Here is an 18,837-nt window from a genome sequence, read left to right on the forward strand (position 1 = left end):
TGCTTATCTCCATTTTTCTGATTGCTCCCCCACAGATGTGAATGAGTGTGGAGTGAAACCTCGGCCATGCCAACACAGATGTGTGAATACGCATGGCAGCTACAAGTGCTTTTGCCTCAGTGGTCACATGCTCATGCCAGATGCCACCTGTGCAAGTAAGTCTAGGGAGGAAGACCCTGTCATGGGTGTTTGAGAGGTGACTTTGTCCATTGAGGCTAAGGTAAAAGTTGACTTGGGTGAGGAAAGCAAAACACACCCAAGAAACAACTCTAAGATGGCCCACGGATAAAATATCCTTAAGCACTTAATTTTTAAATTGTGTTAAAATACATTTAATGAGGGACCAGAGAAATGGGACTGTGGGCAGGGTGCTTGCCTTGCATGCAACTAACGCAGGTGTGATCCCCAGCACCATATGGCCCCCCAAACACTGCCAGGAGTGATTCCTAATCACAGAGTCGGGAGTGACCCTTAAGCATTGCCAGGTGTGGCCCAAGAAACAAACAAAAAATACATGTAATGTGAAGTTTGGCATTTTTACCATTTTATTTTATTGGATAATGTTGGCAAGCAACACTGGTAAATAGTGTTAGAGTCCAGTTTCACGCCATTTTAATCATTTTTGAATATTCAATGCAGGGGCCAGAGAGAAGGCATAGGGTCAAACACTTGTCTTGCCTTCCACCAATTCCAGTTCAAGCACCACATATGGTCCCCAAAGCACTCCCAAGAGTGACAAAAGCTCAGAGCCAGGACCAGGACTCACCCTGAGAACCATCAGGTGTGGCCCAAAACCTCAAAAATAAATAAATAAAATGTACCCTTCCTTGGCATTTGGTATTCCAACAATGTTGTTAAACTATCAGCTAGTGTCTTGTATCAGAATATCTTCATCAGCATTAAAAAACAACCTTACACCCAATAATAGTCAACCTCTATTGCTGCCCCAGTCCCTGGCCACCTCCAATTTGCTCCCCGTTTAGTCTATTCTGAACGCGAACTCTTTAAACAAAAAGACTGACTGGGAAGAGAAACCCCTCATAGATCTGTATGCATGCGGGGAGGTATTGAGTTTCCTCATTACAATGGGCATGCTGAATAAAAGAAGTGTCTTGTTGTAGGGAAGTGAGAAATGTCACTTCTGTCTGGGGTATCTATTCTTCCCACCAGTACCTTTCTCACGCCCCTTGCCCCCTCACTCAAAGATTAGTGACTCTTGGTGGAAATGCACTCTGATTTGCATGCCTCAGAAGAAAAGCTGTTCTGTGAGCAGGAAGAACCCACCTCCTGTGGGAGAGTAAGCGCCAACATCCCTCACTCACTGGGAGCCTTTCAGGTTTTCTGTTGCAGCGGGAGGGCAAAACCATTATCCCCTCCTCCCAGCTCCTTCCCTATCTCCTCTTCTGCCCTGCTGTCCCCCCAAAACCTGAAGCATAGTTCTCAGGATCTCTCCCACTAATCCTGTCGTTTCCCAGGGTTAGAAAACCTGAGTTCACGGGGCTGGAGCGATAGCTCAACGGATAGGGCGTTTGCCTTGCACGCGGCCGACCCGGATTTGATTCCCAGCATCCCATAGGGTCCCTCGAGCACTGCCAGGAGTAATTCTTGAGTGCAGATCCAGGAGGAACCCCTGAGCATAACACGTGTGACCCAAAAAGCCCCTCCCAAAAGAAAACCTGGGTTCTGTTGGCTACCCTTAGTGCTGTCCCTCCTGGGGAAATATTCTCTGTTAGCAAAAACACAAGAGATAAAGCAGGCATTCAAAGAGTCTTTGCCCCAAATTCCTTATTATTCTATGCTAAACAACAACAAAAAAAAACAGAGAAAAGTTCATATTTTAATGAATTCTGAGAATGTGAGTGCCTTGTTGCCACTACCAAATATCACTTTGCCAGAACGCCACCCTCCCTTCCTCCCCTCCGTGGGAAACACTATCCAGGCTGTTATTTTAATCACTTAAATTTTTTAAAAATGATATATGCTAATGGATGTTTCTGAAACATTCCACAAAAGCCTAATCTGAGCCAAAAAAGATACATTTGCCCAAATGGAAAGATAAAATTAGGTAAATTGGGAAGGTTCATTAAAACAAAGACAATAAAGAGGGAATAACTAAACTTCCAGCCTAGGGTAAGTGTCTCTTACATTATCCGGACCTGTGTATCTGTCGGACTGGAGCGATAGCACAGCGGGTAAGGCGTTTGTCTTGCATGTGGCCGACCTGGGTTCGATTCCTCTGTCCCTCTCAGAGAGCCCAGCAGGGGCAAGCTAACAAGTATCCTGCCTGCACATGAGAGCCTGACAAGCTACCTATGGCATATTCCATATGCCAAAACCAGTAGCAACAAGTCTCACAATGGAGACATTACTGGTGCCCAATTGAACAGGGAGAACAGTGCTACAGTATATCTGTCAGTGTGCATAAGTTGCTTCTAGAAACAAAGGTTTCCAACTAATAATGGCTTACAGTGGCCTTTAGCTCCAGGTTTCTTTTTGCTATGCTGATTTTCTGTTACCTGGCCCTGTCTTTTCTCAACTAGGTGATTTCCATGTTATAGATGAACGGTGAAAAAAGGAATTCATTCACCACACTCCCCTATTGTAGACACTTATCATCCACATATATTACACCCCTACTATGGAAATATATTTTCTGAAATAACACGTTTAGTAATAAGCAGCCAAAAATTCAACTAAATTAGGGCATGAAATAAAATGCTATAAGCAAGTAGGTCCCAAACAGTTCAGCAAGGCCTTAGTCTTTGTCGTCCTCAGAGTGCCAATTTTATTCTCGTGCTTGTATCCTCAGAGTCATAAAATGGCTCCCACAGTTCCATATAGTGCAGACACATTGATGGTTGGCAAATAAAAGAGGAAAGTAATCGCTGATGAACAAACACCTCTTTCATCATCACACAGCAGTATCTTTCCCAGACGCCTGCCCCCTCCAGAGGACTTAACTTTATGTACTTTGGCTAAAACTCGATCATAGGGCCACCCTTTGCTTGTTGCAAGGGAAGCTGGGGAGAAGACAAGTATTGGTTTTCCAGCATCCATGATGGAAGTGGCAAAAGTAGAGGCCCAGAACGGCTTTGATACAGCCACTCAGTCATGAGTGCCACAGGTTTGACATGGGCGCACGAAAGACTCTCTCTGAGCGCAGAGATCCCTGGAATGGATTCTTTATTCCAGTGACTCAGAATTATCATCTGTCTAGGAAGTTTTACTTTCTTTCCAGTGGCCAAGCAGTTTGCAGAGAGGAGTGATTTGAAATGAGAGCTGCATTTAGGTCCTGGAGGGGTCCATGTTCCAATTCAGCACGCTAGCTAACAGACTGTGGGTGGGATTCAACCCAGAGGTCGCCAAGACACCACCCGTGCCAGTTTCATTGAATTGTCCATTTGGGTCATAGCTAGTGAACTTATCCCGTACTACTCTGTCACATGTTACAGAACATGCCTCTGAACAAAAAGGTATTGTTTTTCGAAAAGCGTGTCTTTTTTTTTTTTTTGCTTTTATGGGTCACACCAGACATTGCACAGGGGTACTCCTGGCTCTGCACTCAGGAATTACTCCTGGCAGTGCTCAGGGGACCATATGGGATGCTGGGAATCGAACCCGGGTCAGCCACGTGCAAGGCAAACGCCCTACCCGCTGTGCTATCACTCTAGCCCCTCGAAAAGCATTTCTTAAGCTCCTCGATGGTAGAGGCTAATTCTTGTCTACTTCTGAGGTTCAAGAACATGTGCCACGACAAACTGCCAGTATGACTGTGAAGACACAGAGGAAGGGCCGCGATGTCTGTGTCCATCCTCGGGACTCCGCCTGGCCCCCAATGGAAGAGCGTGTACAGGTACGAGAGCATCCGCCCAACCCCCTATCCTTCTCTCAGGACTGAATTCCTCTGTTTCCGTTTGTCATGATCTGCCAGTTAAGTCAACATGGTAAACTTTTAAAAGTACAGATTCATATCCCTTTCCAAGATGTCTTTGACCCTTTCCATGATGTCTTTAGCCATGTACGCTCCGTAGAAGGGTCACTTTGGCATACTTGGAAGAGCATTTCTCTATCCTCTAGGAGTGGCCTAATGCCACAGTATAAGAAGGAAAAAAGTCATTTGATTGTCCTATACTGAGCTTGTACATTGAATTTTAATTCATATGCAATGAAAATCTTCCTGCTTCTTATTGTCATTCTGTGAGTTGTTTTCTGAGGACCATGGGGTTTTAGCTTAATTTCTAGCTAATGTTCTCCCGGAAAAAGTTCATTTATACATTTCTTTAGGTGTAAGAGTATTTGGAAGGAGCTTATACTGTTTCTGTTGTTTAAGCAGGTGTCACCAATTTCATGTTGTCTTTATTCATTTATTTCTTTTGCATCATTGGGGATGGATCCCAGAGCCTCACATATGCAGGGCAATTACGTTACCTCTAAACTTTATCCATGGTCCCTCATTGTTTTTCAAGCTTACTCTAAATTGTATGGACCAAGTACTCCCTAATTGATTTAGCTTGGAGAAAATCAGCAAGCATAATGAATCATATCAATTTAAAGCAGATAGAGCTTTCATTTATAACTTGGAGTTTCATCAAATTGATGGCTTGGAACTTGGGGTACTTGGAGTCACTTTTCCTTCTGTGACTCCATGTATCAGCTGTGGGTCCTATAGACGCTGACCCTAAGCCACAGTTGATTTGGGAGGGGTACTAGGGAAAAGTAGCTCAATAGGGAAGAAACCCAAGAAAAGGAAAGATCCTCTCTGGGTAGGGTAACTCAATAAGCAGGTTAAATGTCCCGCATGTCTAGGAGACTGGAAGAGCTTTCTTTCTGGGTTAAGGGAACTGAATTCCTGGCACTGTCATCCCAGATGTGGGTCAGAACAGGTGTCTTATGTATACTTTTTACGTGGCAGTTATGGAAGTGCCAACGGGCTATGATAGGTTCCCCTCAATGACTAATCCACCATCTGATTCACTGTACTTTAGTCCCTGTCGGCATTCGAGTTGTATTCAGCCAACAAATTGTATACACTCAGAGTACTGTACATAATTACATTGCATTTGTGCATAACATTGAGAAGCACATAGCATTCCTATAGCACACCAAGCCTAATGAAAAGATTAAGAGAGTTCCTTTTAATTTGAATAAGCAAATATGGTTTTATATTTTTTTTTTACTTTCTGGGTCACACCTGGCGATGCACAGGGGATATTCCTGGCTCTGCACTCAGGAACCACTCCTGGCGGTGCTCAGGGGACCATATGAGATACTGGGAATCGAACCCGGGTTGGCCGCGTGCAAGGCAAATGCCCTACCCACTGTGCTATCACTTAAGCCCATGGTTTTATATTCTTACTTCTGTACTACAATTGGAATATTTCCTGGTCAAGGTGCTGGAGGGAGCACCAATTTCTCCTATAAAGTTCCTCTAAATAAAAACATTGACACTGCACTGAAAGTAATCAAAGATTGGGACCATGAAAATAGCTCAGAGGACTGGAACACACAGCTGGTGTGCACAGGGGTGTTTCATCTATGTTTCATCTCTGGCCAGCATGTTCCACACCACCACCATGAGCAACCCCTGAACAAAGAATAGCCCCTGAGCACTCCTGGGTGTGACCACAAATAAAATAAAACAAAACAAAAAGTAATAAAAGATTAAATTAGATTCACAGGGTTTATTTCTGTTTACTACAACATTTCTATGGGAAGGCGAATTCTTTTTTTTTTTTTTTTTTTTTTTTAAATTTATTTATTTTTAATTAGAGAATCACCGTGAGGGTACAGTTACAGATTTATACACTTTTGTGCTTATACTTCCCTCATACAAAGTTTGGAACCCATCCCTTCACCAGTGCCCATTCTCCACCACCCGTAAACCCTGTGTCCCTCCCACCCTCCCCAATCCCATCTCCCCCCCACCCCACCCTGCCACTGTGGCAAGGCATTCCCTTCTGTTTTCTCTCTCTAATTAGCTGTTGTGGTTTGAAATAAAGGTGTTGAGTGGCCGCTGTGCTCAGTCTCTAGCCCTCATTCAGCCCGCAACTCCCTTCCCCCACATGGCCTTCGACTACAATGTAGTTGGTGATCGCTTCTCTGAGTTGACCTTTCCCCGGAACCTGAGGCCAGCCTCGAAGCCATGGAGTCAACCTCCTGGTACTTATTTCTACAGTTCTTGAGTGTTAGTCTCCCACTCTGTTATTCTATATACCATAGATGAGTGCAATCTTTCTATGTCTGTCTCTCTCTTTCTGACTCATTTCACTCAGCATGAAACTTTTCATGCCCATCCACTTGACTACAAAATTCTTGACCTCCTTTTTTCTAACAGCTGCATAGTATTCCATTGTATAGATGTACCAAAGTTTCCTCAACCAGTCATCCGTTCTGGGGCATTCGGGTTTTTTCCAGATTCTGGCTATTGTAAACAGTGCTGCGATGAACATACATGTGCAGATGTTGTTTCGATTGTACTTTTTTGCCTCTCTGGGATATATAGGGAAGGCGAATTCTTAACCTAAAGAATGACAAATTTTTACCCAGCTCTCCGTTTTGTGTATGAGAAAGACAATGCACAAAAAAGTGATCCCAGACAAGTAATCTTACTTAGTTAATCCAACACCTATATTTTAAGAATGCCAGGAATACAGTATATCAGACCAAACTCACATGCCTAATTCAAGATAACACAAGCTAACATATATTTGATATGGCCTCTGAAAGTGAGAGCAAAACCTGAGTATAAGGGTTTGGCGAGCTTAGCTGCCAGCATCTCTGTAGCATGACTGTCTGTTGGGGAAGGAAGGAAATCTGGCTATCACCAATACATTCTGGTTGTACATCCTAGATATCGATGAGTGTGCATCTGGTAAAGCCGTCTGCCCCTATAATCGAAGATGTGTGAACACGTTTGGAAGCTACTACTGCAAATGTCATATTGGTTTTGAACTGAAATATATTAGTGGCCGGTATGATTGTATAGGTAAGATTTAGTGACTCCTTTCCCTCTTTTGCACTCCCACCCAACCCGCCAGCTTTCTCTACAGAATCTGATGACAATTCCATCGATAAATTGAACAATCTACTGTGCTTGCCAACAGAAAATGCTCTGAAGTTTCTGGCATTTGGAGTATTATTCTTTCTGGTGCCAGGAATAAAACCCCGACCATCACATACATGGAAAGCATGTGTTCTACTATCGAGTCTACTAAGATCTGTCATGAATGATAAGAAGCCAGATCAAAAGAGAAACTTCAGTCTATCTAGCCTGTTAATGGGGGCAAATAGTGTCTTTTGAACTGACATAGTTCGGTTCTGTGGGTTTTAGAGATAGAGCTGTTTTTGTTTTTGTTTCCATTATTTGTTTTTTTTCACCAGCCACATATCTAAATGGGAACAATAAATCCAGCAGCATATATTAGATTAAAGGAAGAGTGACCTGACATACTGAATCTTGAGCTCAGTGTCCCATTGCTAATAGGATGAGCCTTAGCCGGGTATGTGGAGATGGAAGCTCCTGTACTTTCGCGTCTCACCTTTGAGCCTGCTCACAGCACAAGTATCCCAGTCCCTTCACTTTCTGCCTGCAGAGACAAGCTCTGATACGGTTCTGATGTTACTCTGCTATTGCCCTGATCGGTGTGAAATCAAATTATTTTATCGCTTAGTGGAGGGACTCCAAGGCTCAAGAAGTAGGTGAAGTTGGATGTTAGAGAACCCTTGGACATTTCCCCGTTGGCTTTGTTAGAAGACGGGCCAGGGCCTGTCCTAAATGAAGGAAACTTTGGGCTCCCAAAGTTTCTGTTCGTGTAGCTTGTGAAGCAACCAGTGGACATGACATGGAAAGCTAGCAGTTGGGGGAGGGAAGGATTTCTTTCAACTCTTCCCTCAGAGCTTCCCAGGCTGCGTCCTGCAGGGTCATGTTGGGGCAATCCTCTGTTCCTGGGTTTTGAACCCTCTGGTGAAATTTGGGCAAATCCTCTTAAAAATGTTGAGTTTCTTGTGGACTGGGACCCTCACATGCCCTGCAGAGCAGCAGCCCTGTAACCCCGCGGTGCTGTGCCTAGTCCCTGACTTTCAAAAGGAACTTCCGCGGGACAAGGTAGGAATTCACAAGGCCAGCTGCCAGAGCAAAGAGACCTTTGTGATTTGAAAAGTGGGGGAAGTTAGCATCTAAGCTCTCCTTGTGACTAACTTGAAAACAATAGGCTGTTTTGTGTGACTGGAAAGTGGGGCGGAGCGAAGGGCTAATGAACCTCGTGCTTGGGTGAAATCCGGCAAACTTTCCTAGCTGGAATCCAGCAGACGAGCTCAGACCAGCCTGACCTCTGCTCCTGGCAGCCCCACGACAAATCGCCTATAATTCCAGATGATGTCAGCAGCTCCTAGCTCATCTCATCCTGTGTTTGTTAGGACCACCGGACTCTTCCGTGTGTCCCATTTTCCCTCCTGATAACGATTATATAGTTCTCAATTTGCTGGAGGAAATAGGCAAGCAAGACACCTAGACTCCTTACAGATTCCAGTGGGCTCAATAAGCAGAAAGTGAAATTGCTGAGGGGTGTTGGAGATCGGAGATGGACCGCGCATACACTGCCCTGGCACTGAGTGTCGGGCCAAATGGGGACCCAAGTATCCAGGTGGTGCTCGGTGGGTTGACGGCATGGAGTGTTGGGTTTGATGGCTGTGAGGCATAGTGTTTCAGGCAGCCCTGTTATGCCTTCCTGCTCACGGGAATGTTCATGCTTCTAGATATAAATGAATGTGCTGTGAAGACCCATACCTGCAGCCACCATGCCAACTGCCTCAATACCCACGGATCCTTCAAGTGTAGATGCAAGCAGGGATATAAAGGCAATGGATTCCGGTGTTCCGGTGAGTAGCCTTGGATCACTGCACCACAGCGTTTCTCAGTTCAGCATTTTCTCTCTCGGCAGGGGAGGGGGGGGGCTCTTTCCTTCCCTGGGTGTGTGGGCGCATGTGTGTCAGCTGTGCTGGAAATGTTGACTATGGGGCCAGAGTCATAGTACAGTGGGTAGGGCATTTTCCATGCATCAGCTGACCCAGGTTTCATCCCCAGCATCCCATATGGTCCCAGGATTGATCCTCAAGCACAGAACCAGGAGTAAGCCCTGATCACCACTAGGTATAGCTCCCCCAAAACAAAAAAAATTAAATCCAACCAAGAAATGTTGACAGAGCTGGTCACAACTTCACCTACTAGTTGGAACACATCATCAATCCTTGCTAAAGTTCACACCCTACTCCCTGATCACAACCTACTTTAAAATCCTTAAAATAAGATTTAAGGAAGAAGGACGCTGGAAGCATGTGTCTGTCAGCAGAGACTGGCTTCTGAGGCTGTGACTGGTAGTCATCAACCCTCAGGGTTTAGAACTCAACCTGCTTTTAGTTTAGTTTTGTTTTGTTTTAGTCCTACACCCTCTGGCTCTGCACTCAAGGATCACCTATGGGGCCAGTGGGGGGGCGAGATCCTAGGGGACCATGTAGGGGGCTGGGGATTGAATCCCAGGTCAGCCATGTATAAGGAAAGTGCTCTGCCCACTGTGTTATCTCTCCAGTCCTTGCCACAATATGTTTGTGGCCCTGTGACTCCTACCATTCTCCAGAAGGCAAACCCAGAACACATCAAGCTGCTACAGGGCTTTTAGCTGTCATCAAGCCTGGGTCCACATGTTTAGTGAGTCCTGTTCTCTGGCCACTGGATCCCTTCATGCTTAAGTGCTGGAATATTACATTTAGATGCACAAAGAGCATCACCATGGCATTGCTCCTGTCAGCTGCCACTATGGTCATGAAGAATTTATCACTCTTGCCATGCTCAAAAAATGTTAAAAGGGAGATTTCTTCTCACTGGAGTCCAGCTCATCAAAAACGCAGCTTGCAAGTGTCTGACTTCCGGGGGACCAAAAAATTATAGGATTTTGCTATGTGTCCCAGAACATGAGACAGAGAAACCAGCCTGAGCTCTGGGAATCTCCGCAGGCCAGTCAGAATCCATGACAGAACAGTCATTCCCCTGTTAAACGCAGTGTTACTATGTGTAAAGTCTCCCAGCTTGATCCCCTGGTAATGTCCCTTTTAGCATCTGGTTCCCCCATACTTTACTGACAGTACATGTAGGTCAAAGGGAGGGACGCTAGAAGTTTGAGAAGCCACCACAGAGGAGCCTGATTCAATCAGTTTTTATCTTGGCTGTGTGAAGGAAGGCTCTTTCCTGCCACCATACTGGAAGATGTAGGTTCCAGGTGCTCTTGTCTTAGGCTTAATGGTCAGTAGCTCAGACTCAGGAGCAGAAAGGCCTGTGTCTACATCTGAGCTTAGCTCCAACTAGCTGTGGCCATTACCAAGTCTCTTAGCATCTCTAAACACAGTTTTCTCTTGCTCAAAATGGGGCTCCAGGAGTGCTATAGTGGGTGCAATTGATAGGCCAAGCCACAGTCCTTTGGATCATCATAATTTCACTGAGCTGGGTGGAGAGTCCCATACAGGTACCTAATCTTGCGGAAGTGGACTCTGCAGGTGACCTGTTGCCTTCTCTCAAAGGCTTTCCAAGAACCAAGGATGTGGCTTCATGGGAGAGCACATGCTTTGTATGTATGAGACCCTGGGTTCTATTCCCAGCACCTCAATAAAAGTAGAAGGTTGCTCAGCCCCTTAGAGTTACAAGCCCAAGTTAACATCCCTACAGCACTTCACATGAGTACCCCAGCTTCGCCTTGCAAGGGGGCCGTCTGCGCTGCATCCCACATTGATTCCCAGAAGTCCCAGTAGATCTCAGCCCCAGGGATGATGTGTCCATCAAGAAACATTTAGTCAGCTTTAAACCCTCCCAACCCCACAGTGTGCCTTTGAACAGTGCTGCAATGAACATACAAGTGTAGATGTCATTTCTGCTGTGTGTTTTTGTACCCCTAGGTTATATTCCCATTTGCTGGGTCCAATGGGACCTCAATTTCTAGTGGTTTGAGGAATGTTCATATCGTATTCCAAAAAGGCTGGATCAGTCGGCATTCCCACCAACAATGAATGAAAGTCCCTTTTCCCCACATCCACAACAGCACTGGTTGTTCTTATTCTTTTGGATGTGTGCCAGTCATCCCCCTGATGATTAGTGATGTAGAGCATTTTCATGTGACTTTTGGCCATTTGTATTTCTTCTTTGAGGAAGTTTCTGTTCATTTATTCTCACCATGTGTTGATGGAGTTGGAAAATTTTTTTTCTTATAAAGTTCTACCAGTGCCTAACTACCACATGGTCATTCAATAAAATTTTAAAAATTTTAAAAAGTTTTTAAAAGTTCTACCAGTGCCTGAAGGGATGGATTCTCTAACTTTGTATGAGGGAAACATGAGCACAAAAATGTATAAATCTGTAACTGTATCCTCACAGTGATTCACTAATTTAAAAATAAATTAAGGAAAACAAAAAATAGATCATAATGACAAAAAAGTTCTACCAGTGCCTTGTATATCTTTAATATTAACCCCTTATCTGATGGGTATTGGGTAAATAATTTTCCCATTCCATGCACTGTCTCTATTATCTTGGTCACTGTTTCTTTTGAGGTGCAGAAGCTTCTTAGCTTAATGTATTCCCATTTGTTTATCTTTGCTTCCACTTGGTTGGTCAGTGGTGTTTCATCCTTAAAGATTCCTTTAGTTTCAATACCACGGAGGGTTCTGCCTATGAGTAAAAACTTTTTTAAGTTATTGGGCATCTCACCCACCCTGGGTACCCAGAACCATTCAGAGCAAAGTTGAGGTCACCTTCTGTATCTCTGAATCCTCTAGGGAGCACAGTGTGGAAGTAATATGCAAGAGAAAGCAGTATCCTTATTCATGGAACCGTGAGCTTTTGCAGTCCTAGCTTTCTAGGTTGTAACCCAGTGCTTTCAAATTATAACTCCCACAACAACCCAAATATTTCTCATGCCAAGAAAATTGTTTTCTTCAGCCAGTCAACTTGAATCATATTTGTGAGTAAAACACATTTTTTCTTTATTCTTGGAAACCTCAGATTCACCACAGTATTCTCTTTGATATCTGACAATCATTCCTTTTGTTATTATCCATTCTGCAGTGGAACGATTGCTTTAGTCTTTGACCAGAATGTTTGTTTAATGGAGAAAACTTTCTGGGTCATTTGCTGTAACTACTCATCCAGCCTTTACCATTGTTCTTTGATTCTCTGTAAATCAAATAGCCTTGCTTTTGTGGAAAAGAGGTCTGAGCAATGTCTTTTGCGGGGGCACACCCAGTTTTTCTTAGTTTTTTGCTAAGGAATCACTCCTGGCAGGGCTTGAGGGACCATTTGGGGTTCCAGGAATCAAATCCAGATCAGTTCCATAAAGGCAACATACTACCCACTACACTATCTCGTCAATCCCTGGATCTTAACAATGTTTTACACACATCACTGAAAGGATGGGCCCAAACCACACTTTGTGCATGGAAAAGTAAGATAAATTAAAAGGAGAGATTTTCATCTAACTAGCATCAGCATATAAAGTGTTCTCTCATAAAATATACCTTATGCACATGAATCACAACCATCCAGAGTGTTGCTAGCTAGAGCAACTCTTTCACCAGTCCCCCTTGCCTTTGTTGCTGTTGTTTTAGTGACTGGGAGTGGCACACACTCAGTTTTGATGCTCCATGAAGGTCACACTCATTTAGTTGTGCCACTTGCACACACATTCTGGTTCTAGTGCTCATCAGCAATCACTGTGGTGCTCACACACATGTTCACCAGGAGTCACACTCCTGGCCAGTGTGCTCCCGCAGATCTTTTCCTTTAAATATTCTCCAGGGCTCACATGCTTTAGTTGTGCTCCTTGCAAGAAGCTGACCTTGTATTAAAGATGGAGCATTCTATTGTGGCCTAAGGAGTCTTGGAAATCAGAACCATTCCGACCAAGCTTGCTGCCAGGGATCAAACTAACAGTGTCACACTTTAAGTACCCAGCCTTCTCTCAAGTCCTCCTGGTCTGTTAGAGCAATCTTTTCTGTTATTTCAACATTATTGCAACAGTCTGACTCCACATTGCAACAGAGAAGAGGGTTTAATGGGTGATCCTTACCTTAACCTGAGGAAGAAGTACCCTAAATGTGTCTACACTCTTTTGACTTATAATCAGTTTTAGTGTTGATAATCCATTGCTGGATTATTTTCTCTTAGCTTCAAGATCTTTTTAAGCGCATTTAAGGAAAATGCAAACTTAGGTATCACCCATGTGGGTAGTGACAGTTCGGGAAAGGATGTAGTAATGTCATGATCAGAACCGTGGCTTCTGGAATCAAATAACCTGAGCTTGATTCCTGGCACCCTCATCCACAGAGAACAAACGATGTAACCTCTCAGTGTCCCCATTGCCATACCTTCAAGGTAGAAATAATAACATCTGGCCGTTAGTATTGATTTGATAGTTACTTGAAATAGTGCTTAACAAGAAATTTAGGAGCAGGGAAAGAGTAGAGCAGGCTGGGTGCTCGCCTTGTATGCAGGTGGCACTGTCTGGTCCTCCGAGCACTAGAAGTAGTGATCCCTAAGTACAGAGCCAAGAGTAATCCCTGAGCACTACCAAATGTAACCCCCAAACAAAACAAAACAAAAAGAGATGTGTATACAAAGGGCTTAGTTTCCACCAGGAAGATCTTTAGTGCTCGGCTTTCAGTTGCTAATCCTGCACTAGTTAAGGGAGTAGTGGTGTCATAGCTTCCTTACCAAAGTGCCACAGTTGGGCCAGAGGGATAGTATAGAGGGTACGGCACTTGCCTTGCATGTCCCTGACCTGGGTTTGATCTCTGGCACCACCTGTGATCCCCTGAGTCCCACCAGGAGTCATCCTTGAGCACAGACATATGTGGCCCCCCAAAATAAATATGCCACAGTCTCTCCCATAGAAAAGCAACTTCCTTTGTCATTACAGATGTGCTTCTGATTTCAATTCAACATGTAAAGAACACATCTAAGGATGGAAGTTTGGGGACAACCGGGCCATTCCACTCTTTTTTTCCCTTTTAATTATAACATAAACATTAGAAGAATGGAGGTATGACTGAGGGAAAAAAATAAGTCAGCCAAAGTTCTTAAACATACCAGTAATGGATGATAAAAATAATGGCAAACATAGGACACATGAGCGTCCAACGTTAATCTTAGTAATTGGCACGTATTCACTCATTTTAAATGTCCCCCCACCACATTCTTGACCTGGGGAGACAGAAGCAAAGAAGAACATATTTTTTTACCAAAACATTTTATTTTATGAAAGCATCATGACTTACAAAGTTATTCATTGTAGGATTTTACGCATACAACGCTCCACCACTGATCCCACCACCACGTTCATCTTCCCTCCACCAGAGTTCACAGACTCCCTTTCCCAGGCCCCTCCAGCCTGCCCTCTTGATAGGCACCTTTCAAAAGTTTGTTCATTGAAGTTTGGGTTCCATGATTTAAGTGTTGTTGACTCTGCGGTCTGGATTTTTAGCTCTATCATTCCTTAATTCCACCAATGTACATTGACACCCAATTCCCGCCCCCAGCCCCCGTTGCTTCTCATCTGTCTCTTCTCCCCTTCTCTCTGTTCCAATTAATCTCTCCTTCTCCTGCCTATACTTTGGGATCAAATCATTTAAAACCCTTTAAACCATTGCCTTTACTCATCCAGTTACTCTAAATACCACATGCAAGTGATATCATCCTGTATTTAGCTTTCTTTTGGCTTACTTCATTTAGCATGGTATCTTCCAATTCCATCTATATTGCAGCAAATTATATGATTTCATCATTCCTTAATGCTGCATAGTATTGCATTGTGTATATATGCCACATCTTTATGACACACTGATCTGTTTTTGGACATCTAGGCTGGTTCCAAATCTTAATTATTATACTGAGTGCTGCAATGAATAATGGTGTGCATATGTCCAGTGCATGAATGTTTTTCTGTCCTGGGGGTAAATATCCAAAAGTGGAACTGCTGGGTCATATGGCAGCTCAATTTTAAGTTATTTGGAAGCCCTCCAGACTGTTTTCCATAGGAGTTGAACCAGGCAGCATTCCCACAAGCAGTGCATGAGAGCTCCTTTTTCACCGCATCTCCACCAACAGACATTGTTCCCATTATTTTGTATGTGTGTCATTCTGACTGGTATGAGATCGTATCTCACTGTTGATTTCAGTTTCCCTAATAGTAAGTGATGGTGAGACTTTTTTGTGTGCCTGTTTGCCATCCATTAGTCTTCCTCAGAGAGGTCCCTGTTTATTTTCTCTCCTCATTTTTAATGGGATTTTTTGTTGTCAATATTTGTCAGTACTTTATGTAGCCTGGATGTCAATTCTTTATTGCACGTGTTAACCACAATTATTTTATCTCATTCCATTAGCTGTCTTTTAGTTTTAGCATGTGTGTTGTTTGCCATGCAGAAACTCTTTAATTTGATATAGTCCCATTTGTTTATTTTTGATTCTGTTGCCTTTGCCAGTGGCATTGTTCATTGAAGACAACTTTGAGATTCAGATCTTAATGCATTCTCTATTTTCCTCAGTGTATTTTATAGATTTGGATTTGATCTCAAAGCCTTTGATCCACATTGAATTAACTTTTGTGTATGGTGTGAGATACAGATCCAGTTTTAATCTTTTACTTGTGGTTATCCACAAGTAAAAATTGTGACTGGAGTGATAGTACAGTGGATAGGGCATTTGCCTTGCATGGAGCCGACCCAGGCACGATTCCTCCGTCCCTCTTGGAGGGCCAGGCAAGCTACTGAGAGTATCCCACCTGCATGGCAGAACCATGGCAAGCTACCCATGGCGAATTCAATATGCCAAAAACAGTAACAACAAGTCTCACAATGGCGACGTTACTGATGCCTGCTTGAGCAAATCGATGAACAATGGGAAGACAGTGCTACATGCAGTGTTACTTGTGGTTATCCAGTTTTGCCAGCACCATTTGTTGAGGAGACTGTCTTTACTCCATTTTATGCTCTCAGATCCTTTGTCAAATATTAGCTAACCAAATATGTGGGAGTTTGTCCTTGGATACTCTATTCTGACCCATCCATCAAAGATTCTATCCTTTTTCCAATAACATGCTGTTTTGATCACTAGGGCTATATAGTAACTTGAAACTATATTATAAAGAGAAGCATTGGTTTGAGGACATAAATTAGAAGGCATGGGATCAAGGAGTCAAACAAACTAAAACAACTGGACTCATAGCTGTACAATTCTCATCCACATGTAAGATTCTGCTTCCAGTACTGTGTCCAACCTCAGACCAAAGAAATATTTCTCATGCTTGATGGTCTGGGAAAGTCAGCACAAGGGTGATTGAATGTCGAGGTGAAGTTCCTCTGTGGTAAGATGTTCTCACATCCTAGTGGCCTTCTCTAAGAAAAGCTATAATTTTTCATGTAGGCAGAGGTTTCTGATAAGGTGGATAGCTAGGGAAATCTTAAATCACTCCCCAAAGAAATTGTCAACTGTATCTACAGGAGTTTAGAATGAGAATGAGAAAACTCTGAAATTTAGGCTTTTATGTCTGAGATTCCTAAATGTGCTGTAAATCCCTCCTAAATTTCTATATCATTAAGAAGATGATGGAATAATCAAGAAAGTTTTTTGAGAAGCCCCAGGCTATGTCAAATTTGAAACAGTGAGACCTAGATAAAACTAAATATAACTGCTAGCCATGCACATTCAGAATCCTTGTGGTTTTCAAATCCTTGCCAAAGTACTCCTTCCATGTTAAGGGAGTGAAATGGTGATATCACAAATGTGATGTTTTCTTTTTTGTTTTTTATTTTTTTACTTCTTTAAACACAGTGGTTTATAATGCTGTTCATAATACAGTTGTTACTGGCATTCAATGTTCCAACACCAATCCCACCACCAGTGTGACTTTCCTTCCACTGTTGTCCCCAGTTTCCCACTCATCACCCAAGCCTGCTCCCTTAGCAAGCACAATGTAATTTATTTTATGTTGTGTGCTACAACTGGGCTGGAGCGATAGCACAGCAGGTGGGGCATTTGCCTTGCTCTCCCCCCACCCCGTTCAATTCCTCTGTCCCTCTCAGGAGAGCTCGGCAAGCTACCGAAAGTATCTCACCTGCACGTCAGAGCCTGGCAAGCTCCCCGTGGCGTATTCGATATGCCAAAAACAGTAACAAGTCTCACAGTGGAGACGTTACTGGTGCCCGCTCAAGCAAATCCATGAGCAACGGGATGACAGTGATGATGATGACAGTGCTACAACTAAGTGGCTAATGGGATTATTAAAAAACACTTTAGTAAAAGAAAATTTGTGAAGATTGGTTTATCTCACCATGGGGCTGTTAAATCTTTGAAGCTTTACTAAGCTGTTCGTTGCTGTTTAAATCTTCTGTGTTATTTTTTTGTTTATTGAGCTTACTTGACATGTATTCTACTTTCCCAAATAATTTGATGTGCTCCTACTGAGATGTTAGTATTGTGGAATTTGAAAATGTGTGGCTGAGTGCTCTAGGAATTCTAGGATCTGCATAACTGTACAGATCATTTTATATGGCAGCCAGTGTGGCATGTGGGTGTGGTTTCCTGGGCTCCTGGAAGTATGAGGGGGGTCTGAGAGAGGCTGTCACCCACACTCCAAGAATACCCAGAGTGTTCAGCCTGAAAACAGGTGTACCTGGAGTTTTTACCAGTTTGGCATCTCTGCAGAGATTAATCATGAAGCAGTGAAGTTGTGCTGTTGGCATGGCAGTAGAGTGTGGGTGCGACTGCTGGGGTTTCAGCAGGAAAGAGACTTGGCCCACCCTCCCCAAGGGTGGCCAAGACTTTTCAGCCAGAAGAACGGGTGGATCCATGAATTTTAGCGGCTTGGCTTGAATCTCTTCCAAGATTAGTTGTGAATCTGTAGAACTGGGCCAATGAGTTTACATGGTGGCGTCTGTGGGATGTCTTTTTTTTTTCCAATAGGAAAACTTGGAATTTCAAAACCAAAACTGAAAGCAGATGTTTAGCTTTGACTGGTGTGGGCTTAAACACTCACCTCATTACTTATTAACAGTCTCCAGTTTTATGTTACTGATTGAACAAAGGAAATTTCCAGGGAATGGATGTTTCCTGTTCATTTTTCATACTGGGTCCTGGGAAAAGATTCAGGAACCCATGAACCCAATTATGCACTGTGACCTGCCTCCAGGGGAAGGCCTCTAGATGATTAACACATTACAATCCAAACTTGATTTGCACCCTCTGGCAAATGAACTGAAACAGGCTGTCAAAAGGTCAGCAAAGTGAGTCATGATGCATTACTTGTATTCGAGAGTTGGTTTCAAACCTATAACCACATTCTGTCATGATGATAAATAACTGGACTATTTTGTTAAAAAGGGAAAGATATCTCTTTTGTCATAGCAGTCTTGGTCTGATTTCAAAGTAACAGAAATGTATTAAATGCACATGCATTTTCAAAAAATTTTCTTGCTCTCTTTCTTTGATTATTCAAAATTTGGTGCACTTCTTGTGTATTTTTCCACTAATTTGGTACAGATTGGATCAGTAAAATGGATCAGTAAAATGATGAAGAAATGGACGTGGAGGAGAGACAAAAACAATGCCAAGAAAAATATTTGAATAAAATTCAAATTTAAGTTTTCTTTATAGTATTCCTTTTAGGTTCCAAAATTGATGTCTGCTCCCTTATCTCACTTCCCACTACACTGAATCCAGGTAGTATAACTAAGTGAATTAGTTTTCTTGCCCAGTCTTAAACTACCTCATGCCTAGCTACTGTTTAACACGAAAATATCACTGAT

At 43.2% G+C, this 18,837-nt stretch overlaps 1 protein-coding gene across 1 annotated transcript in view; it reads left to right on the top strand.

Moving 5' to 3' along the window:
- The window catches only part of EGFL6 (EGF like domain multiple 6), a 68,961-nt gene that overhangs the window by 30,724 nt on the left and 19,400 nt on the right, over nucleotides 1-18,837 (top strand). The window contains exons 4-7 of the mRNA XM_055122376.1: nucleotides 36-155; nucleotides 3,734-3,853; nucleotides 6,851-6,985; nucleotides 8,755-8,877. Of these exons, the coding sequence (XP_054978351.1) occupies nucleotides 36-155; nucleotides 3,734-3,853; nucleotides 6,851-6,985; nucleotides 8,755-8,877 (498 nt within the window). The remainder of the gene's footprint in view (nucleotides 1-35; nucleotides 156-3,733; nucleotides 3,854-6,850; nucleotides 6,986-8,754; nucleotides 8,878-18,837) is intronic.

Source organism: Sorex araneus, chromosome X (genome assembly GCF_027595985.1).
Source record: "Sorex araneus isolate mSorAra2 chromosome X, mSorAra2.pri, whole genome shotgun sequence".
Lineage (NCBI taxonomy): Eukaryota > Metazoa > Chordata > Mammalia > Eulipotyphla > Soricidae > Sorex > Sorex araneus.